The sequence below is a fragment of the Micromys minutus genome (genome assembly GCF_963924665.1).
Source record: "Micromys minutus genome assembly, chromosome: 2".
NCBI classification, from domain to species: domain Eukaryota; kingdom Metazoa; phylum Chordata; class Mammalia; order Rodentia; family Muridae; genus Micromys; species Micromys minutus.
In genome coordinates, this window is record NC_137971.1 from 286,581 (window position 1) to 302,717 (window position 16,137).

The window sequence follows — 16,137 nt, forward strand, 5'->3', positions numbered from 1 at the left end:
ACCATCTTTTCTCCCCTACATTTGGATGGTGGGCTTGAAGGTAGGGTCAAAGTATTTTAGAACCCTTATTAAAAGTAGGTTTTTAAAAAAAAAAAAAAATCTAAGCCTACAGATACCTACTGGCCTTTCCTTGTCACGAAGTTTTTCCTTACTCTAGATACAGCAGTGAAATTTTTAAAATCCTCAATGTCCCCAAGCATGGAAGTATAGCTCTTTAATCCCAGCACCTGGGAGCAGAGTCAAGTAGATCTCTATGAATTTGAAGCCAACCAACATAGTGATATTATGTCTCGGAACAAACACCCTCGGTGTGATGAAAACTAGAAAAAATTAAAAGGAGATCATTGTCTCATACAGTGGCAAGTAATTGGTGCTGAGCCTGCTTCCAACTACCACAAACATTGGCTGTTCAGCTGCATGGAGTTCTAGGTTCTGTACCTCTTGAAGGTGTTTGTTTGTTTTTTAGAGACATAATCTACCACTATCTAATGTTCTACAATTCTCAGCTCCAAAAATCACACGATGTTTTCATTACTCCAAAAGCAAATTCTGCCTATATTCATAATCTGAGTACTGAGTACACTTGTAATCTCAGTACTAAGAAGAGGTAAGTACAGGCAAGAGGATGACCTGTGTTATCACACTTCAGAGTTTTATTTTGTTTTTATGTGAAAGTGAATCTTACTCTGTAGCAAAGTCTGGCCTTGAACTCTTGGCCATCTCCTGCCTCAGCTTCTCAAGTGCTGAGATTATAAGTCATCAAGCTCAGCCTTTACTCTTGTTTATGTCTGAATTATATTCCATCACTGATTTGAACACTAAACACCTACACTAGGTACCAGTTAAGCACAGGACAAATGATGTGAGGAATTGGTTGAAATGTCTCTTTAAGTCTGACTTTTTCTTTTCTTTTTTTTTTTTTTTTTTTTAGCATAAGGCAGGTACCCTGGGTAGCAGATAAGGGATGCATGGACTGCTAGCTTTATGAATTTTTCTTTTATATGTATTTCTGATGTAGTAGGGAGAAAAATAAATAAATAATAACATCAAATCTCAGCACGAGAAATTCAAAATGTTTTTAGTTTTCTTTCAGTCCTCTGACCTACAAATGAGGCTAGAAGATAATGCCTCTGACCACCTCTCTCTCTTTTCAACAAAACTCAGACTTCCAGCTTACCTCTCACCAGCTGGCCTATGTGGCCAGGAGAATGTTGCTGGGTGACCAGAGACAATGTGGTGGGGAGGGCACTCAAGTGGGCCCCCACCTGCAACTCAGCTGAGCCAGGGCTTCACTGCTGAAAACGGTTGCGAACTGATGAAGCTGTGCCTTCTGGAAAAGACGGACAGCCCATCTCGAGAACTCTAGAGTTTGTGGACGCACTTATATCGGGTTCATAGTGGCTCAATGCACGCAGCCTCCTGCGAGTTCCCCTAAGTTCTTAGTGGACTGCTTTGCCTTTTGAATCAGAGAGTTGCAAAGTTCCATAAAGAATGGCCCTTGTGGATAAGCACAAAGTCAAGCGGTAGCGATTGGACAGGATTTGTGAAGGTATCCGCCCCCAGATCATGAACGGCCCTCTGCACCCCCGCTCCCTAGTGGCACTGCTGGATGGCAGAGACTGCGCTGTGGAAATGCCCATCCTGAAGGACCTGGCCACCATGGCCTTCTGTGATGCACAGTCCACTCAGAAAATCCATGAAAAGGTGTTGAATGAGGATGTGGGTGCCATTATCACCCTCACCCGGGAAGACCTGGAGAAGTTCAAGGCCCTGAGAGTGATCGTGCGAATTGGCAATGGCTATGACAAACGTGGACATCAAGCTCGGGATCGCCGTGTGCAACATCCCATCTGCTGCAGTGGAAGAGACGGTAGACTCGACAGTCTGCCATATCCTCAAGCTGTATCAGCGGAACACATGGCTCTACCAGGCCCTACGAGAAGGCACATGGGTACAAAGTGTGGAACAGATTCGTGAGGTCGCCTCAGGAGCTGCTCGGATCCGAGGGGAAACATTGGGCTTCGTTGGCTTCGGTCGCACTGGGCAGGCAGTTGCTGTTCGAGCCAAGGCCTTTGGATTCAGTGTCATATTTTATGACCCCTACTTACAAGACGGGATAGAGCGGTCTCTGTACATGCAAAGGGTCTACACCCTGCAGGACTTGTATCAGAGCGACTGTGTCTCTTTGCACTGCAATCTGAACGAGCACAACCACCACCTCATTAATGACTTCACTATCAAGCAGATGAGGCAAGGAGCATTCCTTGTGAATGCAGCCCGAGGTGGCCTGGTGGATGAGAAAGCCTTAGCTCAGGCCCTCAAAGAGGGCAGGGTACGAGGAGCTGCTCTGGATGTGCACGAGTCTGAGCCCTTCAGCTTTACTCAGGGCCCATTGAAAGATGCTCCAAATCTCATCTGCACACCACACACAGCCTGGTACAGTGATCAAGCATCACTAGAGATGAGGGAAGCAGCTGCCACTGAGATCCGCCGAGCAATCACAAGTCGAATCCCAGAAAGCTTACTAAACTGTGTCAAAAAAGAATTTTTGGGGGCTGGAGAGATGGCTCAGTGGTTAAGAGCATTGACTGCTCTTCCAGAGGTCCTGAGTTCAAATCCCAGCAACCACATGGTGGCTCACAACCATCTGTAATAAGATCTGATCCCCTCTTCTGGTGTGTCAGAAGACAGCTACAATGTACTTAAATAAATGAATAAATAAATACATACATAAATAATTTTTTTAAAAAAAGAATTTTTTGTTACTTCAGATCCTTGGTCAATCATTGACCAGCAAGCAATTCATCCCGAGATCAATGGTGCCACCTATGGGTATCCTCCAGGCATTGCAGGTGTGGTTCCATGAGGGCTTCCTCCAGCTATGGAAGGGATCATCCCAGGAGGCATCCCTGTGACTCACAACTTCCCCACCATGGCATATCCTTCCCAAGCTCCCTCCCCCAACCAGCCCACAAAACATGGGGACAATCGAGAGCACCCCAACGAGCAATAGCAGAGAATGCCTGAAGGTAATCATTCAGATAAACTTGGGACCAAGAGACAGTAGAAAATGAATGAATTTGATGGTCTTTTAAACTGATCCTGGACATCACTGATACTGCAGTGTTAAAGCTACAAAAGCTAGAAAACGGAAGATGGCATCTGCTTCCAGAAGTGTGAAAAGACTAGGATGTGATGATTAACGACCAACTTCTGCTATTGTGTGTTAAGTTTTTCATCTGTGTATCAAATCACAAAGATCAGAGCTTTTCCTTTATCAATCCCCTGGGCACAGCAGGTCCTGCGCAGCTTGTTCTAGAATGTTGCATCAAGAGCTCTGAATATCAATAAAAAAAAATTGAGAGGAAATCCCCATCAAAGCTCCCTTTGGTCTCCAGGTGCTGGTGCCTCCTTTGCTGATAGGAAGATTAAAATTAAGACAAGATGGGGAGGACGTTGTTTGCCTGTGTAGACATCTCCGGGCACAGGATTGAAGAAGTAAAAGCTCCTATACAGAAAGTTTCACATCTGAGCAGCAAATTTGGTTGTTAGTTCAGTAAAACCTTCTGATACAAAAAACAAAAACAAAAAACAACAACAACAACAACAAAAAAAAACCCAAACCAACAACAAAAACAAAAAAGGAAAAGAACAAAAGAGAAAAGTATTAAGTTTCACAAGCTGTTTGTACTCAAATATATTTTCTCAGTTTCAGATCCTCAGCTATTTTATTGAGTGGAAAGTCTTGGATGAGAAGGGTTCAAGAAGAATAATGTTGCATTTCCTTATGTCTCAGGAAACACTTTTTATGGTAACTTGTCAGATTGTCTATGAACAAACCCACTTTTTTAGACATTCATAAATTCTTTTCTTCACGTGATATTTTATACAAGAACACTTCAGATGTGCTATTAGATGTGACTGATTTTAACAAATTCTATTAGATTTGTATCAGCTAGTTACATGTTCTATTCATAGTCTTTTGTGAATCATTGCCTTTTTTGTTTTTAAAGATGGCCTATTTTGAGCCTTTGTATAGGTACATTCCTGTTTTGTGACAAAAGAAAAACTTTAAACTGTCCCAAACAGAAAAATAATGGCTATCAGAAATATGTTTTGTTTTAGTGTGAGTTACCATTACTGTATTTGTTTATTGTAAAGGTGGACATTTAGCATTCAGTGCAGTTTTCAATAAAAAATAATTTAAAAAAACTCAGACTTTCAGAAAATAATTGTATCTAGCTGGAACTTTGCAGTATTTTGCATTAGTGTGTTTATTTATAATTTTCTTCTATTTATACTATTATAAGTAGAAACTTAACTAGTTCCTACCTAACTTTTTTTTCAAATACGATTATTTGCTTTTCAAAATGAGCTAGCATAAAGAAAATATTATTTAGGTAATATGCAGATTTGAGAAACTATACTAGGAGCATAACAATGCTTGGAAAATACCAGCTTAGACATGACATTTGGGGTTGGGGATTTAGCTTAGTGGTAGAGCACTTGCCTACCAAGCTCGAGGCCCTGGGTTCGGTCCTCAGCTCTGAAAAACAAAACAAACAAACAAAAAAAAGTAATTGACATGGCATTTAATGTGGTTATCATGTGAATTTTATTCTGTGTTTGATGTGCTACTTCAAAACCATGCTCTCCAATCATTACTTGGTATCCGTGTTAACAAATAAATTGATCTGAAATGTGTCCCAGTTATCCCAATTTTGAGGAGAGGCCAAGTAGGAAGCACACTAAGCTTTGATGTCTTTAAGCCATTTAGCTTATTAAAGAACTCAAACAACTAAATTTGTTCCATTGATTACGGAAGGCAGAAGATCCCACATGAGGTAGAAAGGGAACTGGATTCTTTCACAGAAAGAAAGTTTCTACTACACAATGTTCGCAAAACAAAATCAACAGGGAATATGTCTACTTCCTAGATTGAATTTGATCTTTATAAGTTGGTGCGATAAATAGGAAAACAGGTATTTAGGAGATCAAACGAGAATTTCTTCCTGAGCAGGAAGGAGTGGTTTCTATGCCTTCTCTCCCTAAGTCACAACCACACCCGAGGTTCAGCCCCTTCACATAAGCCACACCCTTCCCGCCTCGAACCCCCCCCCCCGTAAGCCCCACCTCATCTCTCGAGGCCCCGCCCCCATAGCACACCCGGCGTGCTCCTGCTACTTGTGGGTGTCTCCGCCTACCGTCCCTCTTGCGTGCTCTGAAGATGGCGGCAGCTGCGGGAAGGTTGCTCTGGTCCTCGGTGAGTGGCTGGCAGCTGGGCAGGCGCATGACACAACTGAGACTCTGGCCGGCACTTGTTTCCAGGACCGGATCGCGCCCTATTGGGTCTGCTGGCCACTAGCCCTTATGGGAGGGAATTCTTAGCTCGCGGACCTCGAGGCCTCCAGTAGCCAAAAAGGCCCCAGCGTCCACGCAGGACAGCCTTTCCCCTATCCCCTGCGGGTGGTGTACTCCCCAAGTCCTAGCGCTCGAGGGTCCCCTTGCTGCTTCTAAACTCAGCACCCAGGCCTGGCTTTTGAGGCCAGTGTGTTAACTACCGTGTTCTAGGGTCTGTCACCAAATATGACCTTGGGCAAGTGACACATTTCCTAATTTATTGTCTACTGTGCAATGACATGGAATCATTGTGCGTGCGTGTGTGTGTGTGTGTGTGTGTGTGTGTGTGTGGTTTTTCGAGACAGGGTTTCTCTGTGTATCCCTGGCTATCTGAAATTTGCTCTATAGACCAGGCTATCCAGGAACTCAGAGATCCCTCTGCCTCTGCCTCCCGAGTGCTGGGATTAAAGGCATGCACCGCCTGGCTTGGCTTTACGTTTCTGAACCTCAGTTTTTCCTTTCTTTACCATGGAAAGAGTGATGCCACATCTCTACATGGTTGTGGGCTCACACTTAAATCTGAGTATAAACAAAGTAACGGGAGTGAAACAGTAAAGGGAACCACTTTCTACTCCCACACTCAGGCTGGACTCAGCCTTGGTATTTGCTCTTTTCTAGTAAGCAGCCAACTGTCCTTTTGCTAGCAATCCTCCTCTCCTTTCTCATCGTGGGGCTCAGCCCCTAATTCCCTGTCTCATGCTGGACATCAAAGTGGAGCAAACACTACTAACCTTGAGCTTGGGCCAAACCCTCCTAGTGCATGAACTTCACCCCTATTCCTTGACTGAAAGCCTGGAAGGGCCTTTTTCTGAGAAAAACCTTGATGTGGCTACGTGATGCAACTGATAGCTAGCTCCAGGTGGAGGAGGGTACAGCTACTCAGCCTGGCCTAGTCTTCCTGAAGTTTTGGAGATTTTTATTCTTGAGGCTATATTCTTATGATTGCCTTGGCCTTGCAGTCTTTAAGAAAAAAGAAGAAAAAGGGAATGTTAAGAAAAGGTAGACTCAACCGACGCTCTTAATTTGATTTGGTATTTGTTTCACTGGGAAAAGGGTAATTAGCAAAAGGCCACAGCAACAAGGCCATAAGTCACCCTTCCAGAAAGCCTTCCTAATAAAAAGCATTTTTTTCTTTCCAGGTTGCTCGGCCTGTGAGTGCTATTTCCCGGAGTATTTCTGCCTCAACAATTCTTAGGCCTGTTGCTTCTAGAAGAACCTCTTTGACAGACACACCGTGGTCTGCCTCTGCCCAAGCAAAGTTTGCCTTTAGCACCAGTAAGTGTTACTGTGTCCAGGTAAAGGGAACCCATATCAGCTACTCTGGACTCTGGCTATATGTGAGGCTTGTCCTTGGAGATTTTAAAAATGCAGTATGAGAATGTATAGAGATGGCTGGATCTATAAGGAACTGTTAGGAACAGTGAGTACTTGGCAGTGTCAAAATTTTAAAACCTACTTTTTAGAAAACTGGAAGAAAATGGAAGCCAGTGGTGGAGCCACACACCTTTAATGCCAGCATTCAGGAGGCAGAGGCAGGAAGATAGATCTCTGTGAGTTAGAGGCCAGCCTGGTCTATAGATCACAGTTCCATCACAGCAAGGGCTACACTTGTGAAACCCTGTCTCAAATAACAAAAAGGGGGAAAAAAGTTCCAGGCCAATCAGGGCATCATAATGTGATACTCTGTCTGGGAACAACAAATCAACAATACTGCCCACCCCACCCCACCCCCCCAAAAAAAGTAGAAAAGGCTATAGTCTAAGAAAAAGAAAATATTTGTATAATATACTTAACAAAAGATATTCCTCTAAGATACCTAAATTACTAGATAAAATGAATACACAAAACACCACAGAGCTCTACCTATATCCCACCCAGTTTTGAAACATCTTGTTCTTGGTTTCTCTCTGCCACGCCTCAGTGCCTCTCACCAAGATAACTAACTACAGGCATTGACCCCATCAGTCTTATGCTGTTGATGGCCTAATCTTCTGGGAACAGCTGTTTTCCTGCATGAGAGCCTCCCAGACTCTCTTTCTACCATGAAGAGCTAATCTGGCTGCTTGTTGATGGGGGTCCTTTTTAGACTTGCTCTGAGTTTTGTTCCTCTTTCCTGTGTATTAGCCCCTCTTGGTCAAGTCAAGCAATGCCATGGGCAGTTTCCTGTGTTACACACACCCTAGTCTGAGCTAGCTCCATGTCGGGTTGCCTTCTGTGATTCTCTCTACTGTCTTCTTACTCTTCCTTTTAGTTCTAAGGCATTTCATTTCTTCTAGTTTTTGTTCTTTAAAAAAATTTTTTCTTTAGGGTTGGTGTGATAGCTAAGTCAGTCAATAAGCTAGCATAAGGATCTAAGTTCAACCAACCTTCAGAACTCACACAAAGGCTGGCATGGTAGTATATGATGGTCCTAGCATTGGGGGAAGAAGAAACCACTGAGACCTTAGAGCTCAGTACCAGCTAGCCTACCCTACTTGGTAAGCTGAATTTATAAAAGACTCTTTTTTTTTTTTTTTTTTTTTTTTTTTTTTATAGTACAGAATAGAGCTTATTCAGGTCATGGGAGAGTTAAGAGGGTGGTAGAGGCAGAGAGAGAGAGAGAGAGAGAGAGAGAGGAATAGACAAGTAGAGGCCAGCCAAGAGCACATGGAGGGAGAGGGGGGAAGGGAAGGGGAAGAGGAGGGATAGGGGTGGGAGAGCAAGGCTGCAAGAGCACAAGAACAAGAGTAAAAGACTCTTAAAAGAGAGAAAAGTTTTTTTTGTTTTTTGTTTTAAATGGCAGATGTTTTCTGAGGATCTGTGTATCCTCCATCCCCATATTCATGCTTATGCATGTGTGTGCACACACAGACATACACACACCTCCCTACTACTGAGTTGAGTTTGTGTATACTTTGGAACTGTGCTAAAGGGAAAATTACTATAACTAAGATGTATAATTGAAGTGAACTATCTTACTGAGTTATATTAATAAATAACTTTTGTCACCAGTTATGGTAAATAGTAAGTTTACTTGATAAGTTTCAGCAAAAGGAGTTTAAGTAAAATCATGCAGTACTTAATATAGTGGATGATAAGCTACATACAAGTGTGTGGTCTTTTTTAGGTTCCTCATTCCACACCCCTGCTGTCACCCAACATGCGCCCTATTTTAAAGGTACTGCTGTTGTCAATGGAGAGTTCAAAGAGCTGAGTCTCGACGACTTTAAGGGGAAATACTTGGTGCTTTTCTTCTACCCTTTGGATTTGTAAGTTTGATTATATAATATTTTCATGTCCCTCTGAGAGCTGGTGTTGATCTCTAACCCACACTGAAATTCCTCTTTTAGTGGAAAGGAAGATTCTAATCTTTGTCCACTTTCCTTGGCCATCTGTAGCTCATGTGAACGTAATGGGAGGAAATGTCCTTTCTTTTAATGGGGTTTTAGTATAGTTTTGTCAGTTCTTCTAGTGGTCCTGGGAATCAAACCCTGGGCCTTGTGTATGCTAGGCAAGCACTCTTGCTAGATTATGCTTTCAGTTAATCCAGTTCTGTCTCATATTCTTTCAATGAACCCTAAGCCAGTCTACACTTTACAACAGTCCAAGTGGAAGTAGTATAAGAAGTGATTTTTCTTTTTTTGTGGCTGGAGACATGGCTCAGAAGAGCACTAGCTGCTCTTCCAGAGGTCCTAACTTCAATTTCCAAGAACCACATGGTGGCTAACAACCATCTGTAATGGGATCCAGTGCCCTCTTTTGGTGTGTCTGAAGGGAGCAACAGTGTAACTCATACTACATAAATAAATGAGTTTTTCATAAAGTTACTTTATTTAAAAGTACAGGTTTTCTTTTAACTCCTTAAATGTGCCTCCCAACCCCTTTTATTTGTTCGTTTGTTTACTTGTGTGTTTGATGTTTACTTGAGGCAAGATTTTCTCTACAGAATCTTATCTGTCTAGGAATTCACTATAGACTAGGCTGGTCTGGTCTGACAGAGATCAGCCTGTCTCTGCCTTCCCAGTGCTTGGATTAAAAATGGATACCATCATTGCTCATAAGGAAGCTTGCTTTTTTTTTTTTTTTTTGTCGTCACAGTCTCCATATATAGGCCAGGCTGGTCTGAACTCAGAGTTCTGAGATTAAAGGTGTATGCCAGCACACCCAGCCCATTTCACATTTTTCACCCCTAAGCAAATCAATTTAGTTTTACACTAATAAGTGTTTGTTTTTCTATGATCTGATGAAACTTTCTTTTCCCCCCCAAGCACATTTGTGTGTCCTACAGAAATTGTTGCTTTCAGTGACAAAGCCAATGAATTTCATGACGTCAACTGTGAAGTAGTTGCAGTTTCAGTAGATTCCCACTTCAGCCATCTTGCCTGGACCAACACACCAAGAAAGGTAGGTTGGGTGACAGTCACCTTTCCTTGGTTTTATTTTATTCTTTGTATTCATTTCTACTTCACAAATAATACAGACCACACAATAAAAACATTATATGTATTTATAGAATACAATGTGATGTTTTGATACATGTGTACATTGTGCAAGGTTCAAATCAGGCTCTTCAGTACTCTTTCCTGAGTCATTTCTTTGTGGTGATGACACACAGCCTATGGTTGCAGCATTCCAGGAGTTATAGCCGGAAGATAGAAGTTGAAGTTCATCATTGGCTACATAGAAAGTTGGTGGCCAGTCTGACTACATGAGACAGACCCTGCCTCAAAAGATAAAGGTCAATCACTCTCTTTTTAGCAGTGTCCTGAAGAAAAATAGTTAGCCTTTTGAGCTTTAGTTTCCTCATCTTTAAAATAACAGAGATGGGCCATTGAGGTCAGTCAACAGCAAAAGTACTTGCTGAGCAAGTCTGACAAACTGAGTTCTATTGCTGGAGCCTACATAAAATGGAAGGAGAGAACAACACAGAGTTGTCCCCTCACCTCCTCATGTGTGCAATGCCACGTTTGTACCCACACATACTGGAAAGATGGCTCATCGGTTAAAAACACTGCTATTTCTTAAGATGACCCAGGCTTAACATCCACATGGCAGCTCACAACATCTGGTCCAGTTTTAGGGGACCAGATACCCTCTCCTGGTCTTCTCAGACACTGCATGCTTATGGTACACTTACATCCGGGTAAACGCTTAGACACATAAAATAAACAATAGGATTGTATCTGCTGTGGGCTGGTTGCAAGAGGGAAGTAAAACAGTCCTGTTTGCCTTTTTATCAGAATGGTGGTTTGGGCCACATGAACATCACACTGTTGTCGGATTTAACGAAGCAGATCTCCCGAGACTACGGAGTGCTGTTGGAAAGTGCTGGCATTGCCCTCAGGTAAGAGCTGCTCTTAGAGATGGGATGGGTTTGCATATTTTAGTATCATCTTGATTTTTAAAGATTTAAAAAGACATTTAAATTTTTATCAGTTTCTGTAAAACTTAGGAAGAAGTGCAGGTTGATGGGAGTTTTGATTTTTGAGTGAGGGCACATACATACATACATACATACATACATACATACATACATACATACACACACACACACACACACATACATACATACATACATATCCCCAGGATATCTTTGAACTTGTTCACATTCTAGTTACCTCCTTAGTGCTGGGATTATGGGCTTGTACAACAGGTATGATACCTGGATGGTGAAATGCTGTCAGAAGCAAAACTTTTTTTTCTTTAATTTAGATTTTATATTAAGGTTCAGAACCTAAAGAATGAATTTAGAATGTGTGTGTGTGTGTCTACACATGTGTGGTATTTATATACATAGGAGATTTATTAGAATGGCTTATAGGCTGTGATCCAACTAGTCTTAACAATGGCTGCAATGATAGGTCCAAAAATACTGTAGTTGTTCAAATCGTGAGGCTGGATGTCTCAGCTGGTCTATACTCTACAATCTGTTGGAGTAATTATTTAATCAAATTCAGGTTTCTACCCTGTCTTGATCATTCAGTCCCCAGCTGAAAGACACACAATCTTTACAATTAAAATATGCCTTTAAGCACTAGAGCTGGGCAGATACCTACCCTCTAAGCTATTAGAATGTTCTTCCCCATCAATAACACTGAGTTGTAACTTCCATGTTCCATCTGGGCAACTCTTAACTCCAGTTGACTAGCCCTCATGGCATGTTTTCATGATTCCTACCATGCGTTGTCTTGTTTTATCTCCATCTTCTCTCCCTCCTACCTGGTCCTCTTCTTCCTCTTCCTTCTCTTTTTCCTCCTCTTCCAAACCCAAGCCCAGGAATCAAAAATCTCTCTTCTGCCCTGCTATAGTCTATAGACATCTTAATTCACCAGTCAGGGAGGGATAAGTTGAGGAGCAAGGCTACATGTAGGTTTTCTAGTTACTGGGGGCAACCACACCTTGTGGGCCAGTATTTAGCATTACAGTACATAGCAAAATATTGGACCTCAACAGGAATGCTAAGAAGTGGTTCCAATGCTAGTGAAAGAATGGGCTGGCTGTCAAGAGTGATAGCAAGCAGGCAAGCAAGCTTCTTTCTTTCATGTCTTTTATATAGGCTGCAGGGAGAATACATGGTCCAGATTAAAGATAATATATTCCTACTTCAAATATTCAAATTAGAAATGAGTCTTCCTACTTCAAATAACTTAATTAAAAAAATAATCGCTGAGCAGTGGTGGAGCACACCTTTAATTCCAGCACTCAGGAGGCAGTGACAGGTGGATTGCTTGAGGTTGGGACCAGCCTGGCCTGCAGAATGAGTTCTAGTACAGCCAAAGCTATACACAGAGAAACCCTGTCTGAGGAAAAAGGGGGAAAAGTTTCCTCACAGGTATGCCCAGTTATTTGGGTTTTAGTTAATTCCTGATATTGTCAATTTGACAATCAAAAATAGATATCACAAATTTATTTTGTGTGTATGGGTATGCTTTGCCTGCATGTACGTGTGTGTGTGCAAGCACTGTCCTTGGATTAGAAATGGGTCTTGGAGGTCAGATTCCCCGGAACTAGAGTTATAAATAGTTCTTAGCTGCCATATGAGTGTTGGGAATCGAACCAAAGTCCTCTACACGAGCAATAAGTAATAAGTGTTTCTAACTGCTTCCCAATCCCCTGTCTGTGAGAGTTGCATATCTTTCAGAAATGGCCAAGACATGTGCCCTGTCCATTACCTGGGTCTCCTTTTAGGAAAGGATGCCTGTTTTGACAGTCCCACTGATCTCAGTCCAAGGACCCTTTTGTAACAGCTACTCTGGGCACTAAAGCATTGAGCTGTTTGGAGAAAGGGTTTTCAAAGTTCATTCTTTATCTTCCCTGAACTCGTGTGTGTGTGTGTGTGTGTGTGTGTGTGTGTGTGTGTGTGTGTGTGTGTGTGAGAGAGAGAGAGAGAGAGAGAGAGAGAGAGAGAGAGAGAGAGAGAGAGAGAGAGAGAGAGAGAGAGAAGGCCACACTTTTTCCAACAAGGCCACACCTAGTAGTGCCACTTTTTTTTTTTTTTTTCTTTAAGATTTATTTATTTTATGTTTATGAGTATACTGTAGTTATCAGTGGGCATCAGATCTCATCACAGATGGTTGTGAGCCACCATGTGGTTGCTGGGAATTGAACTTAGGACCTCTGGAAGAGCAGTCAGTGCTCTTAACCACTGAGCCATCTCTCCAGCTCTAGTAGTGCTACTTCTATGGACCAAGCATATTCAAACCACCACAAAAAAATTTTTTTTAGCTTTGCTTTTTAATGCTGTGTGACTTTGGGCAAGTTAATCACCTTTCTGTGCTACAATATTCTCTTAGATAAAATGAAGGTGAATCTCTGGTTGGTATGGAAGAGTAACCAAGTCAGGTCATTGAGGGAATAGTTACATGCAGTTGTCATAGCCTGTGCTTTCTATGTCCTTACATTTCATGGAGGTAGAGAAAGTTCTCTGTCTTACACAATCACGTTTAGGTGCAGCCTTTTGAGTGTTCACTCCGGAGCACAGGCTTCAGCTGTCATCTGAAAAAGAGGGATATATCATGGGGTGTCACATAGTTGGACTAGAGGCTGGCTGCTAGCTGAACCCAACTCATCTTGAACTTCTGGCAGGGTTAGGGAAGTTAGCCTTGTCGACTTCAGTATTACTGTTTTTCTTAGTAAGCCAACACCAATTTCCTCCATAGTTGGCTGTGGCAGGAGAAAGTGTAATCTGTTATACTTCCTTCCTGTGGGTTTTCTGATTTTATAGACTCCTACCAGTTTCCTTCTGGGGCTAAGAGGGGAAAGAAAGCTGGGTCTAGCTGATACGTAGCATGTATGTGCCCTGTTCCTTTCCAGGTCTGCCTGTACTTGTCTCTAGAGACTGCATCAAACACCAGGCAGAAGTATAAGATCAGACTCAAAGCTTGGATTCCCAACATCAGGCATTAGAAGGAGAAGCCTCCCTGTACTTTGCCTTTTCCCTGTGTGGCTGACACTTGAAGTTTATATATCTTGTTGAGAGGGATAAAGCTTGATGTGGTGGTGCACACCTTTAATCCAAGCACTCTGGAGGCAGAGGTAGATCTCTGAGTTCTAACCCAGCCTGGTCTACATAATAGTGCCAGGGCTATGTAGAAAGACCCTATCTCAAAAGAAAAACAAAAGGAATTGTGAGGTACTGTGAAGATGACTCAGCAGTTATGAGTGCTCGCTGCTGTTACAGAGAATCAGTTTGATTTCCAGAACCCACATTATAGCCACCTGTAATTCCAGCTCCAGAGAATCCAGCACCTTCTTCTGGACTCCATGGGTATTTGCATGCATGCATACACAACAAACACACATAAGTAAAATCTTTTTTTTAAGGGGGAAGTTTTAAATATTTATTGGATATAGCTCTAATCTCTCCCTCTTACATGTGTGTGGTCACATTACCAGAGTCTGATACAGGAGTCTAAAGAATGCTTGCTAGATCACTGTGTAAAGGTCTTTACTGTCTCTAGTTCATTCTTTTTAGATATCATATCACATTGGGGATGCAGTTTTGCAATATTCCTATAATGTATGCTTTCCATGATGGCCTTGTATTAGAGTATGTCATTACTAAAGGTGATAAACTTTTTTATACTGATAACTCCAGGTTGCTTTTTTTTTTTCCCCTAAGATTTAACTTTAATTATGTGTCTGTAACTCTGTAAAAGTATACATTTGAGTGCTTGCCCTTGGAGGCTATAAAAGGATGTCAGATCCCCTGGAGGTGGAGTTGCATGCAGTTGTGTAGTTCCCCTACATGGGTTCTAGGAACTGAAGTCAGGTCCTCTGGATAAACAGTACAAACTAATAATTGCTAAGTAATCTCTTCAGTCCCTAAAACTCCCATACTAAAGCATTTGACAACTTGATGAATTTACTAAAAGGAGAACTAAGGACATAAAAGGACAGAAATGAGTTGTTGGCTCTAACCCTATTAATGAGGATAAATTCTGTGCAGAGGTCTCTTCATTATTGACCCTAATGGTGTCATCAAGCACCTGAGTGTCAACGACCTTCCAGTGGGCCGCAGTGTGGAAGAAACACTCCGTTTAGTAAAGGCGTTCCAGTTTGTGGAGACCCATGGAGAAGTCTGCCCAGCCAACTGGACACCAGAGTCCCCTACGGTATGTTGTTTTCCTCAGAGTACCATGCCCTAACCCCAGGTCTTCTCTGCCTCAAGGGTAATCTATCAAGGGAGGCTACAGAGGTGCTGGCTGAGTGTAGGTGGGTGATGCTTAGGTGAACAGTTTCTACTGAGGCTGCTAGTTAATTTTCATCTATATTTTTTAAACAAAATAAGCTAATCTTCAAAAGTGAAGAAATTTTAGTTTAAGACTGAGAACTTGGGCCAAATATGGTAGCACATACCTTTTATCTAGATGAAGAGGCAGGTGGACCATTTTGAGTTTGAGGATAGCCTGGTCTACAAAGGAGTTCCAGGATAGCCAGGGATATTGCACATAGAAAACCTGTCTTTAAAAAAAAAAAAAAAAAAAAAAAACTGTGATCCTGGAGCTTACCTTTGAGACTACTATTATGAAGTTCCTCCTAAACTATTTAATTTTTTTTTTTAATTTTCAGATCAAGCCAAGTCCAACAGCTTCAAAAGAATACTTTGAGAAGGTTCATCAGTAGGCCACCCTATGTCTGCTGTTTACCTGCAGCTTCTCATGCCAAAAAAGAGTCCCAGGTGGAATCCTTCCAATACCCTGAAGATTATTTATAGACTGGCAAAACCTCATCATGCTTGTGTTTATAAGTATTGCTCCTCGGGCTTTGTAATTTTAAGACAGATTCAGCTCTCTAAAGGCGGCTAGCTGCTTCCATAGCTGTCCTTACTAGGGACTTCTTTATTGCTAACCAATTCTCCACAAGTGCTTGGTCCCCATTTCCTAGATCATGTCTTCAGAGGGTAAGCATTCTTCCCCTTAGCCTGCCCTGAACCTTGGTCTACAGTGAAGTAGTACATAGCACCTGTACTTAGTGAAATAAAGTAGCACATGGCACCAGCACTTAGCGAAAACTTCTGATCAAGGTCCTAAAATTTCCTCTTGAATTTTTGTGAATTATGCAGAATTTCCCATTGTTTTTTATCATAGTCATTAACTCACAGTGTCCTTGTATGTTCTGAGGTATTGATGAGGTATAATCATGAAGGACTATGTCTAATCCAGTGGTTTTGTTTCTGAAACACCAGAAGTCATTTTCTTCAAGTACTGGATATATAGAATAAAAATAAACATTAAAATATTTGCGTTTTTAACATCA

General features: G+C 41.9%; 1 protein-coding gene and 1 pseudogene across 2 annotated transcripts; both read left to right on the forward strand.

Annotated features, from left to right (window-relative positions):
* The first annotated feature begins 1,491 nt into the window (after positions 1-1,491).
* Positions 1,492-3,013, forward strand: LOC308417909 (C-terminal-binding protein 2-like; annotated as a pseudogene). Its single transcript has 2 exons — positions 1,492-2,533; positions 2,744-3,013. The product of its transcript is annotated as a C-terminal-binding protein 2-like (transcript).
* A 2,150-nt stretch (positions 3,014-5,163) lies between these two features.
* PRDX3 (peroxiredoxin 3) lies at positions 5,164-16,137 on the forward strand. The gene is made up of 7 exons (XM_080913224.1): positions 5,164-5,263; positions 6,540-6,675; positions 8,507-8,648; positions 9,648-9,783; positions 10,620-10,723; positions 14,828-14,993; positions 15,451-16,137. The coding sequence occupies exons 1-7, from the start codon at positions 5,228-5,230 to the stop codon at positions 15,502-15,504; spliced, it is 774 nt and encodes a 257-aa protein (XP_080769350.1). The 5' UTR covers positions 5,164-5,227; the 3' UTR covers positions 15,505-16,137.

Coding starts and splice junctions, on each gene's coding strand:
- PRDX3 (XM_080913224.1), top strand. CDS start 5,228: ATGGCGGCAGCTGCGGGAAGGTTGCTCTGGTCCTCG. Junction 10,724..14,827: donor AGTGCTGGCATTGCCCTCAG/GTAAGAGCTGCT, acceptor AATTCTGTGCAG/AGGTCTCTTCATTATTGACC. Junction 14,994..15,450: donor GGACACCAGAGTCCCCTACG/GTATGTTGTTTT, acceptor TTTAATTTTCAG/ATCAAGCCAAGTCCAACAGC.